Genomic DNA, 25,857 nt, shown 5'->3' with positions numbered 1-25,857 from the left:
AGTGAAAGTCAGAGTTGAAAACCACTTATGTAACCAGACCCCAAAGATAGCTAGGAAACCATAAAATATTTTGAAGAGGAAGTTGTCATGGAAATTTTGATATGAACTACATAACACTGACTCTGAAGCATTCTTGCCACAATATTTAACTGAAAAGCAATAAAACCTTAAGATCTACATTCCAATTTGTAAAGAATATAGAGGATAGAGGAACATATTAAATGGTACTTCAAGGAAAACTATCAGACAAATGCAGAAAGTGGTGCTTTCTCCAAGACAAATGAATTACTTCAAAAAAGGCAAGGTCAAGAAAAGCAGAATATGTTGGAAGTAGAATGAGGAATAATACAGATTATAAGAGAATAAAGAAACACCTGCCAAATAGCTAAATATAACATATGAATTTCGATGGCATCCTGATTTAAAATATCCTTAGGGACAAGTTTGGGGGACATTTAGGAAATTTAAATATGTAGTAGAAATTAGATGATATTAGGGAATATTGTTGACTCTTCTTAAGTGATATTGTCTATGTACAAGAATGTCTTTCTTTGTTTATTTTGTTTTTTGAGATGAGATTTTGCCATATAGTCCAGGTTGCCCTTGAACTCTCTTCCATCCTCCTTTCTCAGCCTCTTAAGTGCTGGTATTATAGGCATGCATTGCCACATCCAGTATAATAAGAACATCTCTATTTTTAGGAGATGCACATTAAGTCTTTTTTAAGGATGCCTAAAACTTTCAAATGATTCTTTAACAACCAAATGAAATCACACATAGAGATAAGCAAATATAGTCACACCTTTTAAAGAAGTTTGGAAGAGGCTGAGGTATGAAGCATGCATGAGAGAGGCAAAAAATGATGAAAATTATACTTAATTAACTACCATGTATTGAGTGAGTTCAATTTTCTGAATATTGTGAAAATGACTTTATATGCATGATTTAATTTCATCTTTTAAACTAGTATTATTTCAATATTATAAATGAGAAAACTTAGGTTTCGGATGATTAAACAATTTGTTCCTGTTCACGCGGAGCCAGGTTTGAAACCAAATCCTTCTGGCTTCCATTTTGGGTTAAGCTGACCAGTCTGAGGCACTGCCCACCACACACTGTCACGTCACTGCTTATGGGGAAGTGGAAAGCACACAGGCTGTGGTTTGCTTTAGTTATGGCAATTACTACAATGCAAATCCATCTAACTGGTTTGTTGATTGTTTTTTGAGACAGAGTCTTGCTATGTAGTTCAGGCTGGCCTTGAACTCACTATATAGGACAGGCTGGCCTTCAAATTGCTGCAATCCTCCTCCTTCAGCCTCCCTTATTGAGGGTGCTGGTCTGGAGGAGGTGAGAAATTGCCTGATGGAAATAGTGAGGTTACTGGACCTCATCTCTGAGCTTTGCAGACATTAGTCCCACCATGAACCATCTTGAGCAGCATAAACCCATCCTAATGTGCAGAGATAGAGACAACCATAGGTAGGGGAAAGACTGGCCCCATTGAGCTTTATTAAAAATTAATAGGAAGCCTCAGCCTCTGCAGCTAGGCATGAACCATTAAAAAGATAAAGACAAAGAATAACAGAAAATAATCAGGCCCTGAAAGGTCCCAGATAAAATGATGAACACAAAAGTCATGTACTTCCCCTTTGCTTAATCCTTAAACTTCCTTTCCATAAGGCCCCCTACCCCTCCACCACCAAAGGACAGGGAAAGGTCATATGGCCAAAAGAAATCCTAGGAGAGACCAAAGAGACCAGGGAACCAATCAGATTCCAAGAGGCCACACAAAGAGAAAGAACTCAATAAAGGGGGGTGGGGGCAAAGCCCAAGAATAATTCACTTTCAAATACTTCCTACTCATCCAGAATAAGCTGTCTGTCATCTCTCTTTTCCCCCTTCTCCACCTTTGAATAAATCTCTTCTTTTACTTTAAACTGGGATTCTATAATTCTTTACTGACACTGGGTTTAAGATTGGCAGGAGCTGCATTTTCCAGCACAGCAGCAACTTGCTGCCCATTCCTGAACATTATATTAACACTTCAGGCTTAAAATTCTGCCCCAGACACTTCTGGGCCTCTGTACCACTGCTCCCAGTGCAGAGGAGGTGAGCCGCACCCCCACACCCCACCCCACCTCACGCCCATCCAAATGAGAAGACATGTAAACAAGCCTCAAAACCAGACTTCAAGATCACCTACAGCAACCCCAAAGGGAAATGAGATGGAACACTCTGATACTCAACCACTTGGACTCCCTGAACCGGCAACAAAAGAGGATCTGGAAAAAATGAAATCAGAAATAATTTTTCAGATAGCAGCACAGATTGTGCCCATACTGCAAGACATGACTAATAAATCAAGAGCAGACACAGATAAGGAAAAAAAATAGAGGAGCTGAGGAACATGATGGAATCCCAACATAGGAAACAAATGGAATCCATAAAACAGATGCAAACAGATTTCCAGGAGATTGAAAACTCCATTGAAAATTTATGCAGCAGAATGAACCAATGTGAGGACAGAATTTCAAATATAGAAGATGAGATTAGTGACCAGGAAAAGAAAAATTTCTTTAAAATACTAAGGGACCACGAGAAATCAATCTAGCAGTTGCTAGATGATGCAAAGAAGAATAACATAAGACTGATTGGAGTCAGTGAAGAAACAGGAGAGAGTGCAGATGACATAAAAAAAACTGTTCACAGAAGTGATGGCAGAAAACTTCCCAAGTAGGGGAAAAAGAACTTGACATTCAGATAAGGAAGGCATATAGGACTCCAACTAGCCTTGATCAAAAAATCTCCACATAGGCATATAATAGTTAAGATTCCAGAAACCCAACAGAAGAACAAAATTCTACAAGCAGTGAGAGAAAAGAAACAAATCACATACAAAGGAAAGCCCATCAGAATCACAGCAGACTTCTCAATGCAAACCATTAAGGCAAGAAGAACTTGGAGTAACCTATTTCAAGCCCTAAAGGAAAAGAGCCTCCAACCCAGACTGATGTACCCTGCAAAACTATTTTTCAAAATTGATGGAGAAATAAGATACTTTCATGATAAAGAGCATCTTAGGAACTTCATGAATACCAAACCAGCACTCCAGAAAATTTTAGACAATATACTAGGAGAAGACAATGAGGATGACAACCCCAGGGAGCCCAGCAGAATGAATCCACCAGGTATGACAAGAAATTAAACACAAAGGGAGACATTCCAACAACAAAAAAAGTCATGACAATGATAAGTCAATGCATATCAATTATAACCATCAATGTTAATGGTCTCAATTCACCAATCAAAAGAAATAGACTGGCAGAATGGGTCAAGAAGCAAGATCCAACAATATGCTGCATACAAGAAACACACTTAATTCAAAAAGGATCTCATTGACTGAAAGTTAAAGGGTGGGAAACAATACTCCATGTGACAGGAGTCCCCCCAAAAAGCAGGAGTAGTTATCCTCTTTGCAGATCAAGTGGCTTTCAAAACAAAACTGACTAAAAGAGACAAAGAAGGACACTAGATCCTTGTAAAGAGAACAATCCAAGAGGAAAAGTTGAGAATCATTAATATATATGCACCAAACACTAGTGTGCCCAACTATATAAAACAAATACTAACAGACATGAAAAATCATATAAGTACTAATACAGTAGTAGTGGGGGAACTCAATACCCCACTGTCACAAATACATAGATCAAGTAGATAAAAAATTAGCAACAAACTACTAGAACTTAAGCAAACTCTTGAACAAATGAACTTAACAGATGTTTACAGAGTGTTCCACTCCACAAAATCAGAATACACATTCTTTTCAGCTGCACACAGGACATTCTCCAAAATTGACCACATACTCTCTCATAGAACATGTTTAAGTAAGTGCAAAGGAATTGAAGTTATCCCCTGTATATTATCAGACTATAGTGTGATGAAATTGGAAATTAATAGCAAAAGAAACCACAAGAATTTCATAAACACATAGAAATTGAACAACACACTTCTGAATAACCAATGGGTCACAGAGTAAACTAAAAATGAAATCAGACAGTTCCTTCAATTAAATGACAATGACAATACAAGATATCAGAATCTATGGGACACAAGGAAAGCAGTCTTATGAGGGAAATTCATAGCAGTGAATGCACACATTAGGAAAACAGAGCGAGCACAATTAACCTGATGCTGAACCTCAAGCTTCTAGAAAAAGAAGAGCAGGGCAAACCCAAAGCTCATATAATGGAGCAAATGATAAAGATCAGGGCAGAAATCAATGCAATGGAGACTAAGAGAATGATACAAAAAAATCAATGAAGCCAAGAGCTGGATCTTCAAAAGAATAAACAAAATTGACAAACCCTTAGCCAACCTTATCAGAAAAAGGAAAGAAAAGGCCCAAATCCATGCAATTAGGAATGAAAAGGATGAAATTAAATGGACATTCAGATAAGGGATCAGCAGAAATCCAGACGATTATCAATACATACTTGGAGGACCTATATGCCAATAAGATGGAAAACATAGAAGAAATGGACAGGTTACTAGATATGTATGAATTACCAGAGTTGAACAAAGAAGACCTAACAATTCTAAACAACCCAATATCAATCAATGAAATTGAAAATGTAATTAAAAACTTACCAACCAAGAAAAGCCCGGGTCCTGATGGCTTCACTGCTGAATTCTACAAGACACTGAGTGAGGAACTACTGCCACTACTGTTTAAATTCTTCAGTGAAATTGAAAGGGAAGCAGTACTCCCAAATTCATTCCTGGAATCAAGCATCACCTTGATCCCCAAAGCAGAGAAAGACCCAACTGAAAAAGAGAACTATAGCCCAATCTCACTAATGAATATAGATGCAAAAATCCTCAATAAGGTACTGGCAAATAGAATGTAGAAGATCATCAAGAAGATCATACACCGTGACCAAGTGGGATTTATCCAAGGCATGCAGGAATGGTTCAACATACGCAAATCAATCAATGTAATGCACTATATCAATAGAACCAAGGACAAAAAAAATCCGATCATCTCAATAGTTGCAGAAAAAGCATTTGACAAAATCCAACACTCATTTATGATAAAAACCCGACAAAAAATTGGAATATACGGTCTCTACCTCAATCTGATAAAAGCCATCTATGAAAAACTAACTGCCAATATCATACTAAATGGTCAAAAACTGAAATCCTTCACACTAAAATCAGGATCAGGACAAGGATGTCCACTGTCACCACTCCCGTTCAATATAGTGTTGGAAACATTTGCCACAGCAATGAGACAAGAAAAGAAATAAAAGGAATAAAGATAGGAAATGAGGAAGTCAAATTGTCATTATTTGCAGATGATATGATACTGTATATAGAACAACCCAAGAACTCCACCAAAAGTCTTCTAGTCTTAATAACCAAATTCAGTAAAGTAGCTGGATACAAGGATAATGCACAAAAGGCCATACCTTTCCTCTACACTAACAACAGGCTCAACAGACTTCTTTCTGAGAAAGAAATACAGCAAAAAATTCCTTTCACAATACCATCCAAAAAACTGAAATGCCTAGGAATCAACCTAACAAAAGAAATCAAACACCTCTTCTCTCAAAACTATAGCACTCTGAAAAGTGAAATTGAAGATGATATCAAAAAATGGAAAGATATCCCTTGCTCCTTGGTAGGAAGGATCAACATAGTGAAAATGGCCATACTTCCAAAACTGCTATATAGATTCAATGCAATCCCAATTGAAATCCCAGCAGCATACTTCATGGACCTTGAGAAAACAACCCAAAAATTCATTTGGAACAAGAAGAGACCCAGAAGCAAAAGCAATTCTAGGTAACAGAGACACTTGCAACTATACTACAAAGCTACTGTGATAAAAACAGCATGGTACTGGCAAAGAAACAGACCTGAGGACCATAGAACAGATTAGAAGATGCAGAAACAACTCTAGACACACTCAGCCACCTCATCTTCAACAAAGGAGCCAATCACCCTCACTGGAGGAAAGATAGCCTCTTTAATAAATGGTGCTGGAAAAATTGGGTTTCAACTTGCCAAAGATTAAAACTAGACCTATATATCTCACCGTGCACTAAATGAAAATCAAAATGGATTAAAGATCTAAATATTAAAACAGAAACGCTGATCTGGCTGGAAATGAGGTTAGGTAGAACTCTTGAAGACATTGGTGTAGGAAAAGATTGTATGAACAAAACCTCAGTTGCCCATGAACTAGCATAAACAATCAATAAGTGGGATCTCTTCTTACTAAAAAGCTTCTGTACAGCAAGAGAAACCACCAACAGAGTGAAGAGACAACCCACAATGTGGGAAAAAATTTTCACCTGCTGTTCCTCAGGCAAAGGTCTACTATCTAGAACCTATAAAGAACTTTAAAAAATCAGACCTCCCATATTTAAAGACCCAATTCAAAAATGTGCATCTGAAATGAACAGACATTTCTCAGACAAAGAAGTAGAAATATCAAATAAACATATGAAAAAATGCTCAACATCATTGGTCATTCAAGAGATGCAAATGAAAACAATGCTGAGATTCCACCTTACCCCAGAAAGATTGGCTGCTATCATGAAATCAACCAATAACAAATGCTGGTGGAGCTGTGAGGAAGGAGGAACCCCATTCCACTGCTGTTGGGAGTGTAGACTGGTGCAACCACTGTGGAAATCAGTATGGAGATACCTCAAAGAACTAGGACTGGAAGTCCCATTTGACCCAGCTATTCCCCTGCTGGGGATCTTCCCCAAAGAATTAAAAGAATCATACCACAGTGATATGTGTGCACCCATGTTCATAGCAGCACAGTTTGTAATAGCTAAAACTTGGAAACAGCCCAAATGCCCATCAACTGGAGACTGGATAAAGAAAATGTGGTTTTTTTCTTAAATGGAGTACAACTCAGCCATAAAAAATGAGAAATTAGAGATATTTGTAGCTAAATGGATGCACATTGAGGCAATGCTCTTTTTTTAACTTTTTATTTTATTGGTACATTTTAGGTATACTATATAATGACATTCATCATTGGAAATTTGCACCTTTACATAATCTCTCTTGGTTCTTATTTTTTCCCCATTCCCCTGCCCTCCCTTCCATTCCTTCATCCCTCCCTATTTACAAAGACTTTGTTTTCGTTTTTTCATTTTCTCATATTAATTTGAAGGCAATACCCTTAAGTGAAATAAATAGGACACACATGTAAATACTGAATAGTTTCTCTAGTGTGAGAAACTGAAAGTGTAAATAAGGACTAAAAGGTATAATAGATAATGTGAAATAGGAAGAAAAAGGGCAAAGGAGAAGGGGAAGTGGGAGAGGTAGGAGAAAAGAAAGAAGGGAATGGAATTAATATGAGAAAATGAAAAAATGGAACCCCCCCCAAAACTCCTCCCCATATCTGAGGCTGAGGCAAGAGGATTACAAGTTCAAGGCTAGTAGCCACTTAGTGAGACCCTGTACCAAAATAAAAAATACAGGACCAGGGATTTAGCTCAGTGGGTGCCACTATTGCCTTGCAAGTTCAAGGTCCTGTATTTGATCCCTGGTTTCAAGAAAATAAAAAATGCAAAGGACTGGCAGTGTAGCTCAGTGGTAGAATGCCCCTGGGTTTGGTTCTCTAGTACCACAAAAACAAAACCACAAAACCAAACAACAGTGAAATACAGCTCATCTCCCCTTAAAGAGCACTGAACATCTTGAGCCTGGACTTGGGCATTGGGCAAAGGACAAGGCTCACAAAGTCTGTCTTTGAGTGGGTAGGCGCAGACTGGTCCAGAGTAACTCTACTCCACACCTGTGAGTGTTCTCTCACCTGTGAGATCCATAATTCTGTCTCCTTTATGGACAGGCTGGCTCAGAACATCAGAAGAATTCAGGGAAAGTGAATTTTGGGCAAGTACATAATAGAACAAAAGTAGTCATATTTTCACCTATTTGTCTCTTTAATAGATATTGAGTTCCTACTATATACCAAGTATTGTCATGCCCAGTAGTGTTTTAGAGAAGGTCTGCTACAGCTGAGTGGGCCTTGTGTACGAGAAGGAAAGAATTGCCAGGTGTACACCTTGTGGTATGTGGTAAGTAGCCAAATTTACTGATGAGCGGGATCATGGGACTGTAGCAGGAACAAAGAGAAGGGCAAAGGGAAAGAAGGTGAAGGAAAAAGGGACCTGAGTGCAAAGGGAGAAAAGGGCTTGAGTGTAAAAGGAATAAAAAGGGGGAAGAGAAAGAGAAAGGCCATCCTGGACTGTCACTACGCCTGTCCTGACAGTAGTCCCCTGCCCCATTAATGATAGCCACTTAATGGCTGCTTGATATTTAGTCCTCTGCATAATACTGTCTTGCTTTTCTGGCTGGTGACCTCTTGAAAGTAGGAACCTTCTATGTTTTGTTCTCACTGGATTCTCAATGCCTTTTCCAGGTTCTCAGTAAACACCTAAATTTAGGTGATCCACCATCCCAGTTTTTCTGGAACTGAGGATTTCCCCAAAACCTGTAGTATTCAGTACTGAAACAGGCCAGGCCTGCCTGGGCAGTGAGCACAGTTGGTTGTCATCTATGGCGTTCATATCCACTGGCTAAGAGATTAGTCCCAGCCGGGCATGGTGGCACATGCCTGTAATCCTAGCACTTAGGAAGCCGAGGCAGGAGGATTACTGTGAGTTCAAGGCCACCCTAAACTGCATAGTAAGATCCTGTCTCCAAAATCAAAAAAACCTTCCATCTTTCCATCATTGAAGTTGAACCCCACATTTGTTTCATTGAGACCCCAAGTGGAGGGATTTGTATGCCTTAGCACACCGAGTTGTGGCTCCAGGCTCTACCGTAGTCCTGAGCCTGAGGGAAAAGTGAGAGCAGGTTTCCAGGGAACCTTTCAAGCATCTTAAAGATCAGTAAAATAATGCACATTGAGCTCCAGGGAAAAGATGACCATGTTCTCTAACATAACGGGGTTGGGGCAGGTCTATTGCTCCAGGCGTCTCAAGTCTCTGACGTGCTGAGGTATCCAGACTGAAGCAGTCTAAAAACTAACAAATGAAAGCAGTCTTACCGTGAGGTAGCATTGGACAGCTAAAAACACCTCAGCATCACCGTTCTTATCCCTTCCTTTTATAGTTGAGGACACTAAGAATCTGAGGCATTAGTTTCTCTAACAGCCATGCCAGTTTTACAGGATCCTCTTTATTTTGTTCTCACATGGACAAGAGTCCCTGTGAAATGCTGCCAATATCTCCAGGTGAGAAAATGAGTCCCTTCCATCATTTGCTCTCCATTGTCATGCTTTGCATTTCCTCCCTCATTCTGAATGCTCTGGAAAAAACTCTGTGGGCCTTTTTGCAAATCTCTTATTTCAATTTGCTGGTTGTTGCTCCCTAAAAGAATTGCTGTTTAACAGATTCAAAGGCTCCCTCTTTCCTGAGGCATGAGTCAACTGCTCTTAGATTGGGTGTGAAAAGGTTTTACCACTGTGTTGATTGAGGGTCTTAAAAGAGAAGGGGCCCCTGTCGGGGAGGAGGAGCAGGAGGAGGGGAGAAGAGAAGAGATACTAAAAAATTCCTGGAAAATTTACGAAGCCTTAAGAAGGACCTTGATTTGATTATTGGCCAATAAGTTTCTCAAGTTCATGTCCGTTATAATCAGCTTTAAAGAGTTTGCCTTGACAGTATATATCTTGTTGTCACACCAGTAGAGAGATTCATGTTTATTTATATTTTATTATTTATTCTGAATTGGAAGGTGACTATGTCTGCCATTAGCTTTAGTGCAAGAGCAGAGATAGCAGTAACCAAAACTGCATCTATTTAGAGATGTTTTCAAAACAGAATGTCCTAATTCAGCTATTTTTGGGAAAAAATACAGCTTGTTAGTATTTCAGAAGTCAACAAATTTGAGTTCATGACTGTGTTGTGTAACAGCTGTTATTTGATTTTTTAACTTAGGAAACCAGGGCATTTAAAAAAGAATTTATTGTGAGTTCTTTAAACAACAGCAACAACAACAATAACAACAACAACAAACAGAACCTAAGACAAATGTTTTATTTATTTGTGCAATTTTGTCTAGACTGAGGCATTTTATTTTACTTTGGCTTTGAATTTCTTGCTGTGAGAGGTGTTAAATTCATACCTCTGTAGAGAAGGTTGGTCTTTCTTAGATTTATTACCCTACATCCTTGGGAGATAATCTCTTAAATCATTAAGGAATAGTCTGAGTCAGAGAATTTTTTTTTTATACTTTCAACTTTTTCCAAAATCCACTTATATAAGCAATAGCCATATCCTTCCACCCCATCTTCTCACTCCAACACACCCCAAATATATCCCTTCAGTCTGACTGAGGATAGACCTGAAGTAAAATGGCCCATTCCAGTAATGGAGAGACATGTCCATGCTCAGCTTCCCTTTTCTTCCTGTATTTGACCACTCTTCAGAGGTAGTTAATTGGAGACAATTGTGTGGATAATTGTAGATTCTAAAATTATCACCAGTTAATTCTAGGCCTTGGAAACATTAATCATATGCTAATGGTGTTAGTGTGAGAGATTTGACTTTAAAGCAGGTTTCTGTCAAGAATCAAAGCTCATTTATGTAGTAACTGTGTCACAATGCCCCTCAGCATCTGAGAAGGTGCATACACAACCTCATCAGAAAGCAGGAAGGTGATAACACGATCAACTATGTGAGATCAACTATGCATTCTTTAATAAACTTTTATCACATGCATTATAATTTTGCACAGTGGGACCCAACCTGGCCTGTTGGTGGATGGTTGTATCCTATAAATGTGATTAATCAGTAATTAGAAGAACTTATCAGTATATATTGCTTCAAAATGTAAGTTTAGAATATGGACTTTGAAGGTCATATAATATCGCTCCATGAAAATATCCAATTTTGATTACAAAATTCTTTTTTTTTTGAGAACTTTTCAAAACACAAAAAGGCTAAACACCTGTGTACCCATACTAATACACATGCTGTCATACCCATTGTATGTCTTTCTTGGTGAAAGAAATCAAATATATAGACAAAATTGAAGCCCCCTCTGTCTCATTCCCAGTCCTACCTCTGTCCCTTCACAAAGACAGCTATTTTCCCAAATTCTCCAGTGATCTACAGTTAGGGTCAGTTCCATTTTTTTGTTGCAGAGAATATATTTAGCACTGTGATTCTTCTGTAACAATATCTAAATATACTACTTAGAAATTCTGGTTTTATTACTGAAATAATGATTATTCATGGGTAGAATGAATGTTTGGACATTTTATGAGTTTAAACTTCACAGAATCATCCAGAAGTCACAATACTTTGTGAAAATCATCTAGTAATTTAATAAAATATAGTCTTGTAAAAATCAGTTATTTTATTATATGAAAGAGAAAATACTTTAGTTAATAGGTTCACGATAACACAGACTAATTAAAAAAGCCAGTTTAATTGACATAATTTCTTGAATATACTTTATGAAGTCTGATTAATAGCCTAGACCATGGTTACTTTAATGGTAAAGGAACCAGAGATTTTTGCTATCTTGAATATTAAATAATACAGTAAATGGTATTAGCACCATCTGAAGAATTTTGATTAAAGGCATTAGAAATATCTAGAGTACTAACCTTTATCATTTTATTGAGGTATTTAATTGAGAATATTTGTCATCAGTATTTGAAAACAGATTAGACTTCTATAATGCCGTAGTAACCCCATGGATTCATCTGTTCAGGAATATTTACGAAGTAAAATCATGTAGTGGGCTTATTTGGGGGCTTTTTGGTGTTACTTTGCTATTATTTTGTTAACTTTGGATGAATCACTTATTCTCTCTCTGGGATTCAGTTTCTTCATCTCAAAAAATGTCTTGGTTGGTGGCACGAAGATGAGGAAAAATTAAAAGAAATGGTCACTAATCTTCTTCCTAGCTCTAAATTCTTATTATTCTATTATTCATTTTCTCCTTGCTCCCTTCTCACTCAGAGTTCTAGGACACAGAATTAGTCAAAATTTGAGGGGATTTTCTAAAAAACAACAGGGTTAACCTTAAAAGCTATAAGAATCTCAAGTATAAAACCTCATAAGATCAAGTAATTCAGAAGTAACGAGACAAAAACTGCTAAAGAAAGAAGTTACAAATACAGAACTATATTTTGTTTATATCCCCTATAAATATTTGATAGGATAAAGAATATTTATCTAAATAAGCTCATGTTAAACATAGTTGAGTTTCTACTCAAAACAGGGATATATCTAATATAAATGACAAGCATTTATTTAAGATTATTGAATATTTCCTTGTCAGTGCAGAAAATAAGTTGCTGTGCATTATGTAATCAATGATTATCCCATGATCTTGTGATCAGGTCAAATTATATTAATTCTCAATGATCAGTAATTTTCCTGAGAATGTTGCCAATGATTACTTTGTAAGAGTAAATATGAATTGGTGAAAGAGTGAAATAATAGTGCTTATTAAAGGAAATATAGTAAAGTTGCCTTTCAACAGTTCTTGCCTATAAATGAAGATGTAGTCATCTTTTACATCTCCTTAGAGGATTTGAAAACCTACTATCTCTGTGGTGGAATTTCTCATCCATTTGTTACATTTCTTTTGTGCAATCATAGGGTCTGGGAGATAAAAAGTGACAGTGATAAAAATGCCAACATGGGTATAAAAAAGAAACTTCCTGAAATAATCTCTTCTACTCAATTCACTTCCATTTAGGAGTGTCTTCTTAGCATGTGTAGGTGGATATCTGTCTAGAGTGTTTTAGTGATCCCAAAAAAGGAAATACATGCTTTCTGTTGGAACCAAATGACCCTCCCAGACCCTGTGTTCTCCCCACGAAAGTTAATAGATGTGAAAGAACATTGTAAAGGCACACATGTTGGGGGATTATCATGGAAATGACCATTCCATGGCTAACCTAATCATTGTCTCATCACTGATATCCCAAGTGGGAGAGTTTATTTTATAGTTATCAAGGAATTTATGATACTGGGGCACTAGATAGGGGCTTGGGATCTTAAATCTCTCTCTCTGCTGCTGCTGCGAATTGAACCCAGGGCCTTCCCACTAAGCTACACCCCCAGTCCCCCCCTGTTTTTGGTATAGGGGATCAAACTCAGGTCCTTACGCTTTCCAGGTAGGTGGCAGAACCACTGAGCTAAATCTCCAGCCCAGCCCCCCCATTTTTTTTTTTTAGACAGTGTCTTGCTAAGTCACTAAGTTGTCCAGGCTAGGCTTAAATTTGTGTGCCTCAGCCTTCCAGAGTGCTGGAATGACAGACATCCACTATCACCATCAGTTTAGATACTTAGATCTTCATGTCCTGCCTTGGTCATCCTTCTCATCGGTTCCAGGGATGAGTATGTTCAGAGGTCAAGGCCAAGCACATACACACTTTGTATTACTATAAAATTCCAGTATGGCACCCTGGTAAGTGAGGCTGGCCCATGGACAGACTTCTTTTTACTCAGGTCAGAAGCAGGAAGAGGACATGAAACCAAAGTACGACTATCAGCCTACTTTCCCCTTTTACACTAGGAGGAAAGTGAAGTTAGGGAAAAATCAACACATGGCTGGAGAATACAAGGGATTTTCTCTATGATCTGAAGCTGAACTTGTCTAATCAGCCTGGCTCCTTGGTATGGTAACTCATCTTTCCATTGTAACCATGGAGGAGAGAAGGTCTGCACAGAGAAGACCCCAAGGAGCGAGCCCTGGGACTCTCTAGTCTGTCTGGTTTGGCCTTGCCATGGTAGGTATTTCCCCCTCCTCTGCTGCAGACCAGAGAGGTCTCTAATGGTTGGCTTTTCTTCCTCTTTCTTTAAATTCATTTTCTGTGGATTCTTAATTACTTTTCTTTTCTTGAACATAAAATAGCTTGTTATCTATTGAGTACTGTAGGTATCATAAGTTCTTTGTTTTTAATTTCTTACCTGTTTAAAAAAACTATTCAGTTTGTATGTTCTAGAGAAGCTGTGACTATTTATTTATTTATTTATTTTTTGGTACCAGGGATAGAACTCAAGTTCTTGCGCTTGCACAGCAGGCGGTGAAACCACTGAGCTAAATCCCCAGCCCAGCTGTGACTATTTTTGAAGTTAAATTAACAGTTTACAAAGTCTTATTAGCATAGCTTGCTTGGTAACTATTAAGTGCTTTTCTTTTTCTTTCTTTTTTGGTACCGGGGGTCGAACTCAGAACCTTGCCCTTGTGAGGCAGGCATGGTGCCACTGAGCTAAATCCCCGGCCCTATTAAATGGTTTTCTTAAATTTCATCTGATCAGCAATTCTTCATGTTTTTTATTTATGAAATTCTCATACTCTTTTACCAATGCATAAGACAGGCAATGTACACCCTACTTAATCAAAGATGGGTTTGCCTTCCTTGACTTGAGAGGAAGAAGGCCTAGAGCAGTGCTGGCAAACCTATGGCACATGTGCCGAAGTGGGCTGTTTGTTATCATTGAAAGCTCTAAAAGGTTCACCATCACTAGCCTAGGGTATACAAGGCCAGATTGACAGGTAAGGTGATAAAGGCAGTTGTGCACTTCCACCTACAAGCTGGGGTTAGGACTTCATATCTTTGAATTAAATATATCCATATTCCAGAGGGACACTGAGAACATGAGTGGAAAAGTGCAAAAGTGTTTTGGGGAGTTATTTGGCCATTGTATCAGGGCCTTGAAGATCCAGAAAGACTTCAGTGCTGAAATAGGCTGTGGTCCTCTTTGGATACCAACCCTGTTTGCTTACACTGGCGCTAACCCATTCCCTTGTATTTTCCCTCTTCTGTCCTATTTAGTGTTCAGGCACCTCATTCCCCATTAACATGAAGAGTATTAAATGTCTGGAGATATTGTGAGATTTTCATTTAAGGTTAAAGTATCATTGTGAAATCATAAATCACAAATAACGATATTAACTTGTCTTTATGAAAACGTGTTTTTTGAGACAAAATACAACACATTGCTTTGCAAGGAAACAACTGGTTTGTAGTTTAAGTTAAATACACAGATCCTCTAATTTTAAACATTATTTCATAAATCTTTAGTAATTAAATCAGTTCTATGAAGTCAGAAGGCAGGTGCACTGGAATCAGGGATATGTAGGTGTTATGTTTGAGATTCTCCAGCTGAGTGGCCTTGGCAAGTTATTTACCTTCCTAAGTCTCATTCCTTCATCTGACAAATGTAAAGAAGAGAGATCTACCTCTCAGGGGCTCGGGGTGAGGGTTGCAGATGGCACAAGTGAAAAGTGAAAAAGCATTCCACCGTAGGTAAAAGGCGTGAACAACATCAACACAGAGCCACATGGGTAAATAATCAAAAGCCTAATTTAGACAGAAAAGAAGAAACAGTGAGATGAATTACACAACAGCGCTTAGATAAAGACTCACGAGGTACTCTGGGAAAACAGCACCGTCATTGTTCAGGAACTGTGGATTGAAAGACACTAAATATGGTGTGGTGAGAACTAGGATTTTAACTGGACTAAAACAAAAAAGGACTAAAACAAAAGAAAGGAGGTTGGACTTGGATCTATCTGATGCTTGCTCTAATTCTGTGCACCTGAGATACAAAAGAATCAGAAAAGAGAAATAATCCCTGGCACAGAGTCTGTCCAATAGTGGGCACTCAGTAAAGGTGACTTTTGTTTCCCACTGGAGCCTGGTGCTGTTCCACAGGACTTTATCTGTTTGAACTTGACTCCTCTTAGGTAGCTCATGGACACTTATGAGGGTAGGAATTGGACCAAGGGAGTCCAAAGAACGGAAGGAAGTTATAAGAAGCAGAAAGTGGAAATCATATTTTTTCATGATAAAGAATAGTTAACCCTTCTCTGAGGTTTATAGGTGGCTGTGTGACAGAGGCAGGCTTCAGGCTCAGGTGTGGGAGTCCAGAGCTGTCCTCCTTACGTAGTACTTCTCCTATAGTGAGCTAGATGCAGCCCCCGGACATCTGCCAGAATGGAGACCAAGAAAGTGGTGTGAAAAACACTGAATCAACATTATCACGGTGTCAGTTTTACATTTTGAGACTCTAAAATATACATATTTTGTTTGTGTGTGTGGGTGACTCCCAAACATTAAGCTGGACGCAGTCTGCTGGGCTGCAGCGCATCCCAAGGTCACCAGGGATATGTCAGCTAGTCCCGTTAGGAAATCCTGATGGAATCCAGCACTTTGTGCTTCGTGCTACAGGATCAGGGGCCTCAAGAGTGTAAGGGAGTTGCATCATGTCACATGGCCTTTTTGTGACAGTCCCAGTACAGAACTGAGCTTGAAAAATCAACCAGCACAAGCCCAGAAGGAACTCAGCCCCTTTGCTATTGGCTTCTTCTCTAAAGTGCAGAGGCCTCTGTCGAGCCAGACACTCAGTCAGTGAGGGCGACTTAGTCAAGTGAGACCTATTTACACACAGAGGGTGTGTGATGAAGACAAGGCAGGAGCAGAATCCCCTGAGAACAGGCAAGGTGGGCTTCGGGATGGCTCTTTCCAGCCCAGGAAAGAGGAAGGAAGGGAGTTTCGAAGTGTCCCTCTGCCCTCCTCACGCTAACTGGGCAGATACGACTGGTGATTTTGTGTATACAATGAAGCTCTGAAAAACTATTCTCTTAAGCTCACAGAGCTGGCAAGAAAGACTCCTGATCATGGACTTTTTTTTCTGTCTATGTGTCTCTTTGATTCCATCATTTCTTCCCTTGGCTTTCTTTATTTGTCCAAGGCGAAGTATCGAGATGTCCACCTTTTTTTCTAGAATAGTTATCCAGTGGGAGACTAAGCGCGTGGTTGCCATGACAACACAGCCTTTGCTGAGGACAAACCTCCCTGCCTTGCCCCGAATCAGGTTTCACCAAGTGGGTTCCTTTCCCTTGTGAGACTTCTAGCTACGGTCATTCTACAGCTAGCTCGGTACCATTCATCCCTCATCCTCCTAACGGCAGCACCAGCCCGCTGTTGCCACCAGCGCGCCTTCAGCATTTTGCATAATTCCAGCACTCAACTCTCCCTCAGTCCTTGGCGAGCCAATGTCCTGTGGTTCCTCTCTGATCTCTTCTCAAAGTCACCTGCCTAGCAGCCTTTAGCTCATAATCGCGTAAATAGATACTGCATAGCGAGTCTGGCCGGTATTTACAGGTGGTACGCAGGTAAATGACCACACACTCAAGCGTACACATCACTGCACAAACCGCCCTGGGCAGGCGCACTCAGAAGGAGCCTGCGCCACAGCGATTCTGATCAGTGTAGCCGAACCCCGCGGCTGGAGTCTCTGGCTCAGTGGGCGGGGCCGTCGTGGGCCTCGAGCTGCACCATGATTGGTCTGCGCCCTGGGAGAGGCGCGGCAGGCGGTGGGCGGTAGCGGTGTGGGTGGTGAGCTGCTCTGTAATTGGCAGGAGCCCGTGGGCGGGGCGGGACAGGCGGCGGGAGGAGGGGCTGGCCGCGAAGTGGGTGTGTGCGGCGGCCGGTGCTGTAGTTTCAGTATAAACAAGGAGCCCGACTGGTTTAGGCGGATTTTTTGTCCTTCTTTACGCGCGCTTTCCTCGCCGGCCCTTGGGTCGGTCGCATTTGTAGGCGCGCGGCACACAGCCCGGTGGCAGAGGACCCGGGGTCTATCTGCGTGCAGGTAGGTGGCTGCCCGGGGGCGTAATTCTCCCGGGGGGACCGGGGCCCCGCGGCGGGGACCGGGGGCTGTACTGCACACCACGCTCGCGGCGGAGACCCGGGGGCGCAGGCGAAGGGCAGATCCCGGGGCGCGATCGCTGCAGCGCCCAGCCCGGCTAAAGCCAGAGACCAGGAAAGCCCCCTTCCCTGGTTCCTGGGGCCGCCCTGGCCCTACAGGTGCGAGGCTGAGCTGCAGGGACCCGGCAGGGACACCTGCGTGTCTGGCTCCCTGCCACTTCCTCCCCTGCCCACAGCCAGGCCTTCTCTTTTGAGATCTCGGTAGTTTCTGAGGGTTTGTCTGCGCTCACCCATTTCTCTTTCCTTCTTCTCCTCCTGGGCCGTGTCCTTCTACTTCTCGGATGGTTTTCCCGTGTGTTTGTGCGCGTGTGCTCGAGCGATGCTGTTTATTTTTGTCGCCAGTTCCGTGTACGCTGAGGTCTGACTCTTGGGAAGGGTTAAGCAAAAGTCTTGTGCTTCCCCGCGCTGCTCTACCTCCGCGGTTTTGTCCCAGCGCAGGCGAGGGGCCTTGAGACACCTGTCCGGGCGATGCCACAGCGAGCCGGTGCCTGGAAGTCTCTTGTGTCTAAGAGAAGAGGACACAGCAGGGAGCAGGGTTCTCCACGCCGCGTGTGCGTTTGTGTGAGTATTGGTGTGTGAGTGTTTGTGTGTGTGTGTGTGGTGATCTGACCGTTGCGCCCCACTTCGCCCCGTCCACATTGGCGCAGTTGGGACGAAGCGACGTAGACGAGCCCCCTGACAGCCCCGAGGTGGCACCAGCGTGGGACTCCGCGCACGAGGAGAGCACCGAGCCGCAGTTCTCTCTTTGGAAGGCAGTTGTGTTGACTTCGCAGATGAATTCGGTGGCCACGGTGTGTATAGATGGATCTGCACACGTATTTGTGAGTGTGTTTGGGCCAGCGCGTCTCCTTGGAGGCCTTGGTCAGCAGCGCCATGCGACAGTGGTCTGGAGCTGCTGGTGTGCATGGTTCTATATTTAGCCCCGGTGGTCTGTGGTGGCCAGGGAGGGTCTCTGAACCCGTGCACAGGGGAAGAGGCCCGGTCAGGGTGTCGCCCTACTGGAGGATGTCTGGCACAGTCAGACTCAGTCGGGGTGAATAATTACTCTTTCCTGCTGAGGACACACTGCAGCTGGGCATGTGACCACTGTGCCTTCATTTAAGCAGAGTTGGATGATGGTGGTCAGCCACGGCTAAGAAACCAGGTTTAAGATTAAGCAGGGCGTATACCTGATTGGAGAATTGGGAGGAAATTACTGGTAAAATGAGGTTTACAGCAAATGTAGAATAGATTTCTTAAAAAAAAAAAAAAAAAAAAAAAAGAAGAGAAGGGGGTGAAAATGTTTGTTAAGGTTTTTATAGAGAAAAGAAAGAAGAGAGGAATGGCAGCTGGTTAAGCTCTGTCATTAACGATGATGATTTTATTTTGGAGAGGGGCAGTGTTTGAGCCAGTGAGGACCCAACACTTTAAACAGAAGTCAGGTTCACAAGCAATTCTTGCTCTATTATTCTTTCCAAGTGGATTTTCTGGCAAGGATCAGATCACCCACTGATGACTAAGTTTCTTGTTGGCATTGGTCCCCAGCATGTCGATCAATCCTTTGTTTTCCTAGAGGTGGCAACATTTCTGGCTACTAAGCACACTTGCCTTGTACTTTCCAGCTGTCTATGGAGTGTTCAGTTCTTAGAATTTATTTCTGCTGTGATGCATCTGCAGTTTTCCTTCACATTATGTGCTTCAGTAGACATTGTATCTGACATCATCACACTTGATACCTGGGCTCATATTGTCTTTTGGAGAAGAGAATCACAAGACTGTATTTGCGTTTGTTGTCTTTTCCCCCCAGTTTAGAATGTAATCTAATATATTCTTTAGCAAATATAACTAAGAATTTCAAAGTACTCTATTTATTATAATAATACATATTTCTTGTTTATTACTAACATTTCATTCTTATAATCTAAAATTAACTACTGGGTAATAGAGCACAATAAACTAAATAAAACCCACTGAATACTAACTACCCTTCTAAAGGAAAGAGAAATGTTAAAAAAAATTGAGGGGAGAGCATGAGGAGAGGGCCCCATAGTGGATTCCTTATATGGCACAGGAAGCCTTGGGGTTGGCTTTATCAGTCCCCAAAGGCTTCCTGGAAGAATTGAACTTGAGGACATTTGGGTGACTAATGAGAGCCTTGCCTTGGGAAGGACATGGGGGAAGGAAGGGAGGCTGCCTCGCCTGAGAGAAGAATCCAGAATCCCTGAGCAAGACTAAGACTCTTAATTCTGATGTTGCAAATAATAAGTGAAAAGTTTTTTAAAATAACATTTTATAAAGTCTTACAGAGGAAAATTGTACGATGGAAGTGTTGCTTAAGGGTCATGGAATTTTGTTGTCCTTAGTGGTTGAATTCGGTTATCTTTCTACTCCCGTCACTTTTCCAGAGCGATAGCTGTCCCTTTTGGGGGGAGGGGCTTCCAGGCATACCTACAAAAACTAGATCTTTGCAGTATGGTTATTCTGTAATAATGGATGTAGCCTAATGCCATGGGCAGCTTTCTGCTTGGGACTAGAAGATGGATTTTGAAGGATCTGGAACCCTAACCATCCATAGGTCTTCACCCTGTACTACAGTATCTGTAAAATGGACAGGGGCACTGAGCTAGGTGATATATGAGTCTAGGTGATGTATCTGTGTCATGACTGCTGTACTCTATTTACTGTCACTTCAGGAACTTGCTTCCTATACTAAGGTGGATTAATGAAGGATGGAGGTGTTGTTAGATGTTCTGCTATTTTCTGGGTGCATGGTAATAAAGAGAGGAGAGCAAGAGTATTCTTACTGACCAATTTCTGTAGGAATTTAATACACTATTGAGTTGCCTTTTGGTTTTGGTTTTGCTCCTACTGGTATTAAAATTACTGAATATCATAAGGTGGAATCAGAAGAATTTTCTTGGCCTACTAAATCAGTGTTACTATCTACTAAATTTTTAATTTTACTTTTGACCAACCATTTTCCCTCTTAGGTTTATATACTTACTATTTCCTCTCAAGGCATATGTATATATGTATATGTATATATTTGGAGACACTCAGTTGATTCAAATTTTATTAGGAAACCCTGATATGAAAATTATTTAACATAAAGAAAGTAAAAATTAAGACCTGTAAGAAAGGAAAACACCTTAGAGACTGCCCACCAGGGGATGGATAAACATAGTTTTTTAAGAACTTGCAGCCAGAGAATAAAATTATCCCAGTAACCATATTGCACAACCAAATATAACAAGACAATCTTTATTTTTACAAATGTCCTCATTGTCAGACCATGTTGAGATGAATTTGGTGTAAAAAAACAAAACCTTTTATTAAAAGTGCTCCCCATATGAGACTCTATGATTTCACATGAGATCATTCGTGTATAGGTGGCATTATGCCTACTTGTATCTGTCTTGTTCAGCATGGCAGCCTTTAGCCACCTGGGGATATTTAAACCTACCTTTATTTAAATGGGAAAGAATTACAGATTTAGTTTCTCACTTGCACTGGCCATTTTACATGCTCAGTAGTCACCACGGCCAGGTGTGACTGTACTGGACAGTGAAGAGGAGGGACATTTCCAGGATCCCAACACTTTTGATAGCTCTTGATTAGATAATTATGATTTTGATTTTCCAGAAGATCATTTTTATTCTATTGGGAAAATGAAATAATTCTCATCAAAAATGGGTATCTAAGATATCAGGAAATATATCATAGTTTATATATAACTGGTACAGTGTGAGCAGTTCCATTCTCCTGAGTCCAGTAATATGCCGAGGCCACAAACACTAATTTCTCCATATTTTTGGCCCAGAATTCTAGCTGCCCTTTTGCTTTTTCTAAACCACCGCCAACTATTCCTGCTACAAAAGCACCAGCCCTTTCAAAGACAAGGGATGAGGAGCCACCTACTGTTCAGCTCAAGAACTGCATGGGAGTTGCAAACGACAAAGGCGGTTAAAGCAGAAGGGTTGGCATGTTCCCGGGATTCACCTCCCACTGAGCAAAGCCTGGTTGCATAGGGAAGTTTTCAGTGACATTCCAGGTCTAGAGTTGCCATTTTGTGTTTTAATAAACTACGAGCAATATCCTCAGACAAAAGATAACAGATCTTAGCTTTGTTTTTCTTCCAAGGAAACCAAAGGTTATTGCTCCTTGAGGCAGAATGCCCTTCCTTCTTACGTTAGGAATTAGTGAAAAATTTGTTAAGTAGCATCTAGGACAGGTCAAGGAAAATACAAATCTATTTATTTTTTGTATGGATGCCTATAACTCAAATCCAGAAGTACTGTAATATCACCATTTCATTATACAGAGAAATAGGATCTTTCTTCCTCATAAGCACTGATTGTTTTTTCCTCCCTTAACTGAGTGGGAACTCAGTTCCAAAGAATGTACTTATCTTGAAGTTACTTACTTTCGGCTTACATGCCAAAGAAGTGAGTTGATTCTGAGTTGTCTGCTGTGCTATTTGCCCTCTCCACACAATACCTCTTTTCTCAAGGAGGTGATCAGAGGTGAGGCATTTCTACAGCTTCCACAGATGCTGTTAGAAATCTGCGTTATTAGAACTTCTCCTGGCTAAGGAGAGAAATGAGAAGATAATAGTCTAGACTTTCAATTTCGCAATAAGCTACATTTAGATAGTGTCATAAGCTTGGCTTCTGCTATTTTTTGGTACCAGGAATTGAACTCGGAACCTCGCACTTGCAAGGCAGGCAGTGGCACCACCGAGCTAAATCCCCAGCCCCTGACTTCTGCTTTACACCTCGACTCAAATCTACAGTCAGGTAGGCATTGAGTGTGCAGTCAATTCCTACTGTTAAGATCTGGCATTGCCAACAACAAAAGAGTACCTGGGATCCCAGCTGCAGAAATAGATGAACTTTTTTAAATTCAGATCCCTGAGCCTTCAAATGGAAAAAGAAAGAAGTAAGTTATTGAAGGTGCCTGTCACCCAAGTGCAAAGTTCCTTTGGAATCTAGATGGGAATTGGGAAACCCGTAAGTCCAGGATATTAAATGAAACCTCTCCCCACTAAACAAATATGCTTTCAAAGTTCAGCTGTGATAAGGAGGCTTTTGTCTTACTTATGCTTTTAGTTTTTAAATTGGGACACATGTCCTACATGCCAAAATACTGTAGTCAACATAAAGGCATTGGATTTATTAAATCTTATAATAGAGTTGAAAAAACCCACTTTTTTCATTGACTCCAATATTTTCTGCCTCATTCTCTTGAATGTAAAGGAAATGCTGTGAGATCTTCTGTAAGAGATTTACAGAGCATCTATAACAGACACTGAGGGATAGCTTTTGGTTTAGTTCTCACATCCATCTTTTCCTTGAGCTCTTTTCACCTTTGAATGGTCACCTGAAACCACCTTCCCCCTGTGCACCTGCTTCATCGTAAATAACATTTTGCAGAAGCAGTAGCTAATTCAGATGCAGCCTGCTGTCAAGAAAGAAGCAGCTTTTCATCAGCTGCTTTGGTTGGTTTGGACCCATTAGGCATGGCTTTCAAACCCATTCATCCCGTAAGTCAGCTGCACTTGCTGACTTGCTGCTGGATCAATGTCAGGCTGAACATTTTCAGGGTCCTTGGAGGAACATGATCTATCTTTGTGACTAAATTAGCAGGCCCTGTAAGATGTCTTGTCTGTCAGCTAACTTTTCAGCTTACCAAGTTAATTTTCAGAAGGAATATTCATCTCCCCTACCTGGGTGAAGGATATCTTTTTGGAAAGTTTTCAAAGGTGACCTGTGATCCATACACTCATTTTGGTTGCCCTAGGTTTTTTTTAAAGCCCAGTTTATTGGTTTTTTGGGGGGTTTTTTGGTACCGGGGATGGAACTCAGGACCTTGTGTTTGCGAGGCAGGCGCTGGAACCACTAAGCTAAATCCCTGGCCCCTCAGTTTATTGTTTTAAAAACTCAAATCTGTTTCCCATTGTCTTGCTACGTCTCCTACCTCAAGGTGCTGCCTCAGTGCAGGGGGAGAGGAAAGCCTACTTCAGTAGCTCTGCCCACCCAATGATTATACTTCTTTTATTTTCTTTAACTCACTTTGATTGGTACTACCAGAAAAAACAAATATTCTTTGATTTCTAAGGAGCCAGACTTGAAATGTTGGGCCAGACTCCTGCTTTGGAATAAAGAAATGATATGAATGTTCTGTACAAGCAGCACATGGGCTTCTTAATCTATCACCTGGAAACTTTAAAGTATATTCAGACTTGTTGGTGTGTTTCTGCATGGATTAGGAGTTGGACGATCTCCTTAAAAAGTTAAGAGCCACTGGCAGAATAGAATATATTTTAAATTCTAGGAACTGGCTTACAAACAAAACTTTCTGTAAGAGAATTGGTTTCTAGTCCGCATTATGCATTAATGCAAATGATTTAAATAGTTAGCAGAGTTTTCATTTGCCTCATACAAATTTTTCTTTTTCCCAGGGAATTTGCTCCTTTGAAGTTTTGATTTAACAGTAAATTAAGCCAGTATTTAACTTGCTGCCTTGCACACATTCCAACCTCTGAGAATGGTGTCTCCTAAACAAGATTTTTGGTGATCAGTTCCCTGCTGATAGTTGTATGGGGCCAGGCAAAATTTGTGCTAAGAGGCGCAATGAACAGTGGAGAGACTGGATTTGATATTGTCCTGGAAAGTGTAGAAAGGAGCAAAGTGAGAGCTCCTGGATCCCAGAGACAGAAAGCAATAGTTATGAGAGCTGAAAAGAGAAGCTTGGCTGCAAATAAGGAAAGCATCAGGGCTACATCAAGGTAAAGAAATGAACGGAAGCCAGAAGTTCCGAGCAACCTCGTGCAAGCCTTTCTCCCCTAGGTAAATCATTAGGAGGCGATTTCTGGAGGTAATAGTGCCCACGGAGAAACACTTTTCTGGATTCTCTTGTAGTTTGGATATTGGATTTATTTTCCTAATAAGAACTGAGACATTTAACCTTTTGGGCCTCACTTCCCCCACCCCATCTCCTCTCATTTTTCTCTCTCTTCTCTCTTCCCTTGTTCTGGGAATTGAACCCAGTGCCTTTATACTGAGCAATATTCCCAGACCTTTTTAATTTAATATTTTTGGGACAAAGTCTCCCTAAGTTGCCCAAGCTGGACTTGAACTTGTAGTCCCCCTGTCTCACCCTCCCAGAGTGCCAGGATTATAGGTATGCACCAGCCTGGACCTTACTTTTCAATTCCAGAACTGAATCTGGTAGAACTGAAGACCTGGACAGTGAATCTGAATAATACTGAATAAACTGTAGCTCATGATATGGGTAATAAAGGAGAAAGATGCTTGGGAGAAAACAAGCTACTATGTTTATCTTCTTAGGTATTGAAAATTAAGTTTCACAAACAGGACTTTCTGTGCCATTCTGCTGATGTTGCCTCATTGTATCTGTTACACAGGCAGTTAATTCTTTCAAAAATGTCCAGACTGGCCACTTGTTAGAGATTCTCCAGAAATGAGCCATGTATATTGTGACTCATGATCTTTCTTTTAATCATTTGCCTCAATTTTTCTGGAAATCTATGACATTAGTGCAAGGAAATATTGTATTTTATAGAATCCAAGGTGTTATCTATTGTAAGATGCTCTGTTGTTTCATATATTGCTTAAAATAATACTATAAGTTAAACATGTTTTCTTATCATTTGACTGTCTACATATATCCCAGTTTTAAAGATACTCTGATATATGAGATCCCTGAAGTCTCTGTCTAAACGGGATTGTGCTTTGATTGCAAAGGTCAGTAGCTTAAATACTGCTGTTGATTGTGTGACTTTGTTTTGACAGTGTGACTTTTTAATAAGAGTAATTAATGGTATTAATACAACTTGGGAGCAAGGATTTATGTAGAACACATAAAACATGGAAATTATTCTAATAGCCTGCAGTTTGGGACAGACTGACAGGTTTTTCATTTTATGGTTCAACCTTAGAAGTTCAAAGAAGACCATTGGCAGTGTAACATGAGTAGTGTAATAAATTTCATACTTGGAATCTGAAGATCTAGGTTTGAAAGCCTGTGTCCCTTAATGTGTAACCCCAAGTGAGCTGTTACAGTTTTCTCAGTCTCAGCTT

General features: G+C 40.5%; 1 protein-coding gene across 12 annotated transcripts in view; it reads left to right on the top strand.

Annotated features, from left to right (window-relative positions):
* Positions 1 to 25,857, top strand: part of Rasgef1b (RasGEF domain family member 1B) — a 598,312-nt gene that overhangs the window by 542,629 nt on the left and 29,826 nt on the right. For 2 of the 12 annotated variants that reach the window (XM_087215907.1, XM_087215903.1), the window contains exons 1-2: positions 17,506 to 17,660; positions 22,446 to 22,551. The exons of 5 other annotated variants lie outside the window; for them this stretch is intronic. Coding sequence is in view for 3 of the 7 variants with exons in the window: in XM_087215902.1 (XP_087072028.1) it covers positions 18,245 to 18,337 (93 nt within the window). In the remaining 4 variants the exon portion in view is untranslated. 5 more of the 12 variants (XM_087215902.1, XM_087215901.1, XM_004847990.4 and 2 more) reach the window with 4 other exon arrangements.

This window comes from Heterocephalus glaber, unplaced genomic scaffold, assembly GCF_053883595.1.
Source record: "Heterocephalus glaber isolate CG9 unplaced genomic scaffold, H.glaber_assembly_v1.0 deba00001454, whole genome shotgun sequence".
NCBI classification, from domain to species: domain Eukaryota; kingdom Metazoa; phylum Chordata; class Mammalia; order Rodentia; family Bathyergidae; genus Heterocephalus; species Heterocephalus glaber.
Note: the sequence above shows the minus strand (reverse complement) of the source record. Positions and strands in the feature narration are given on the sequence as shown.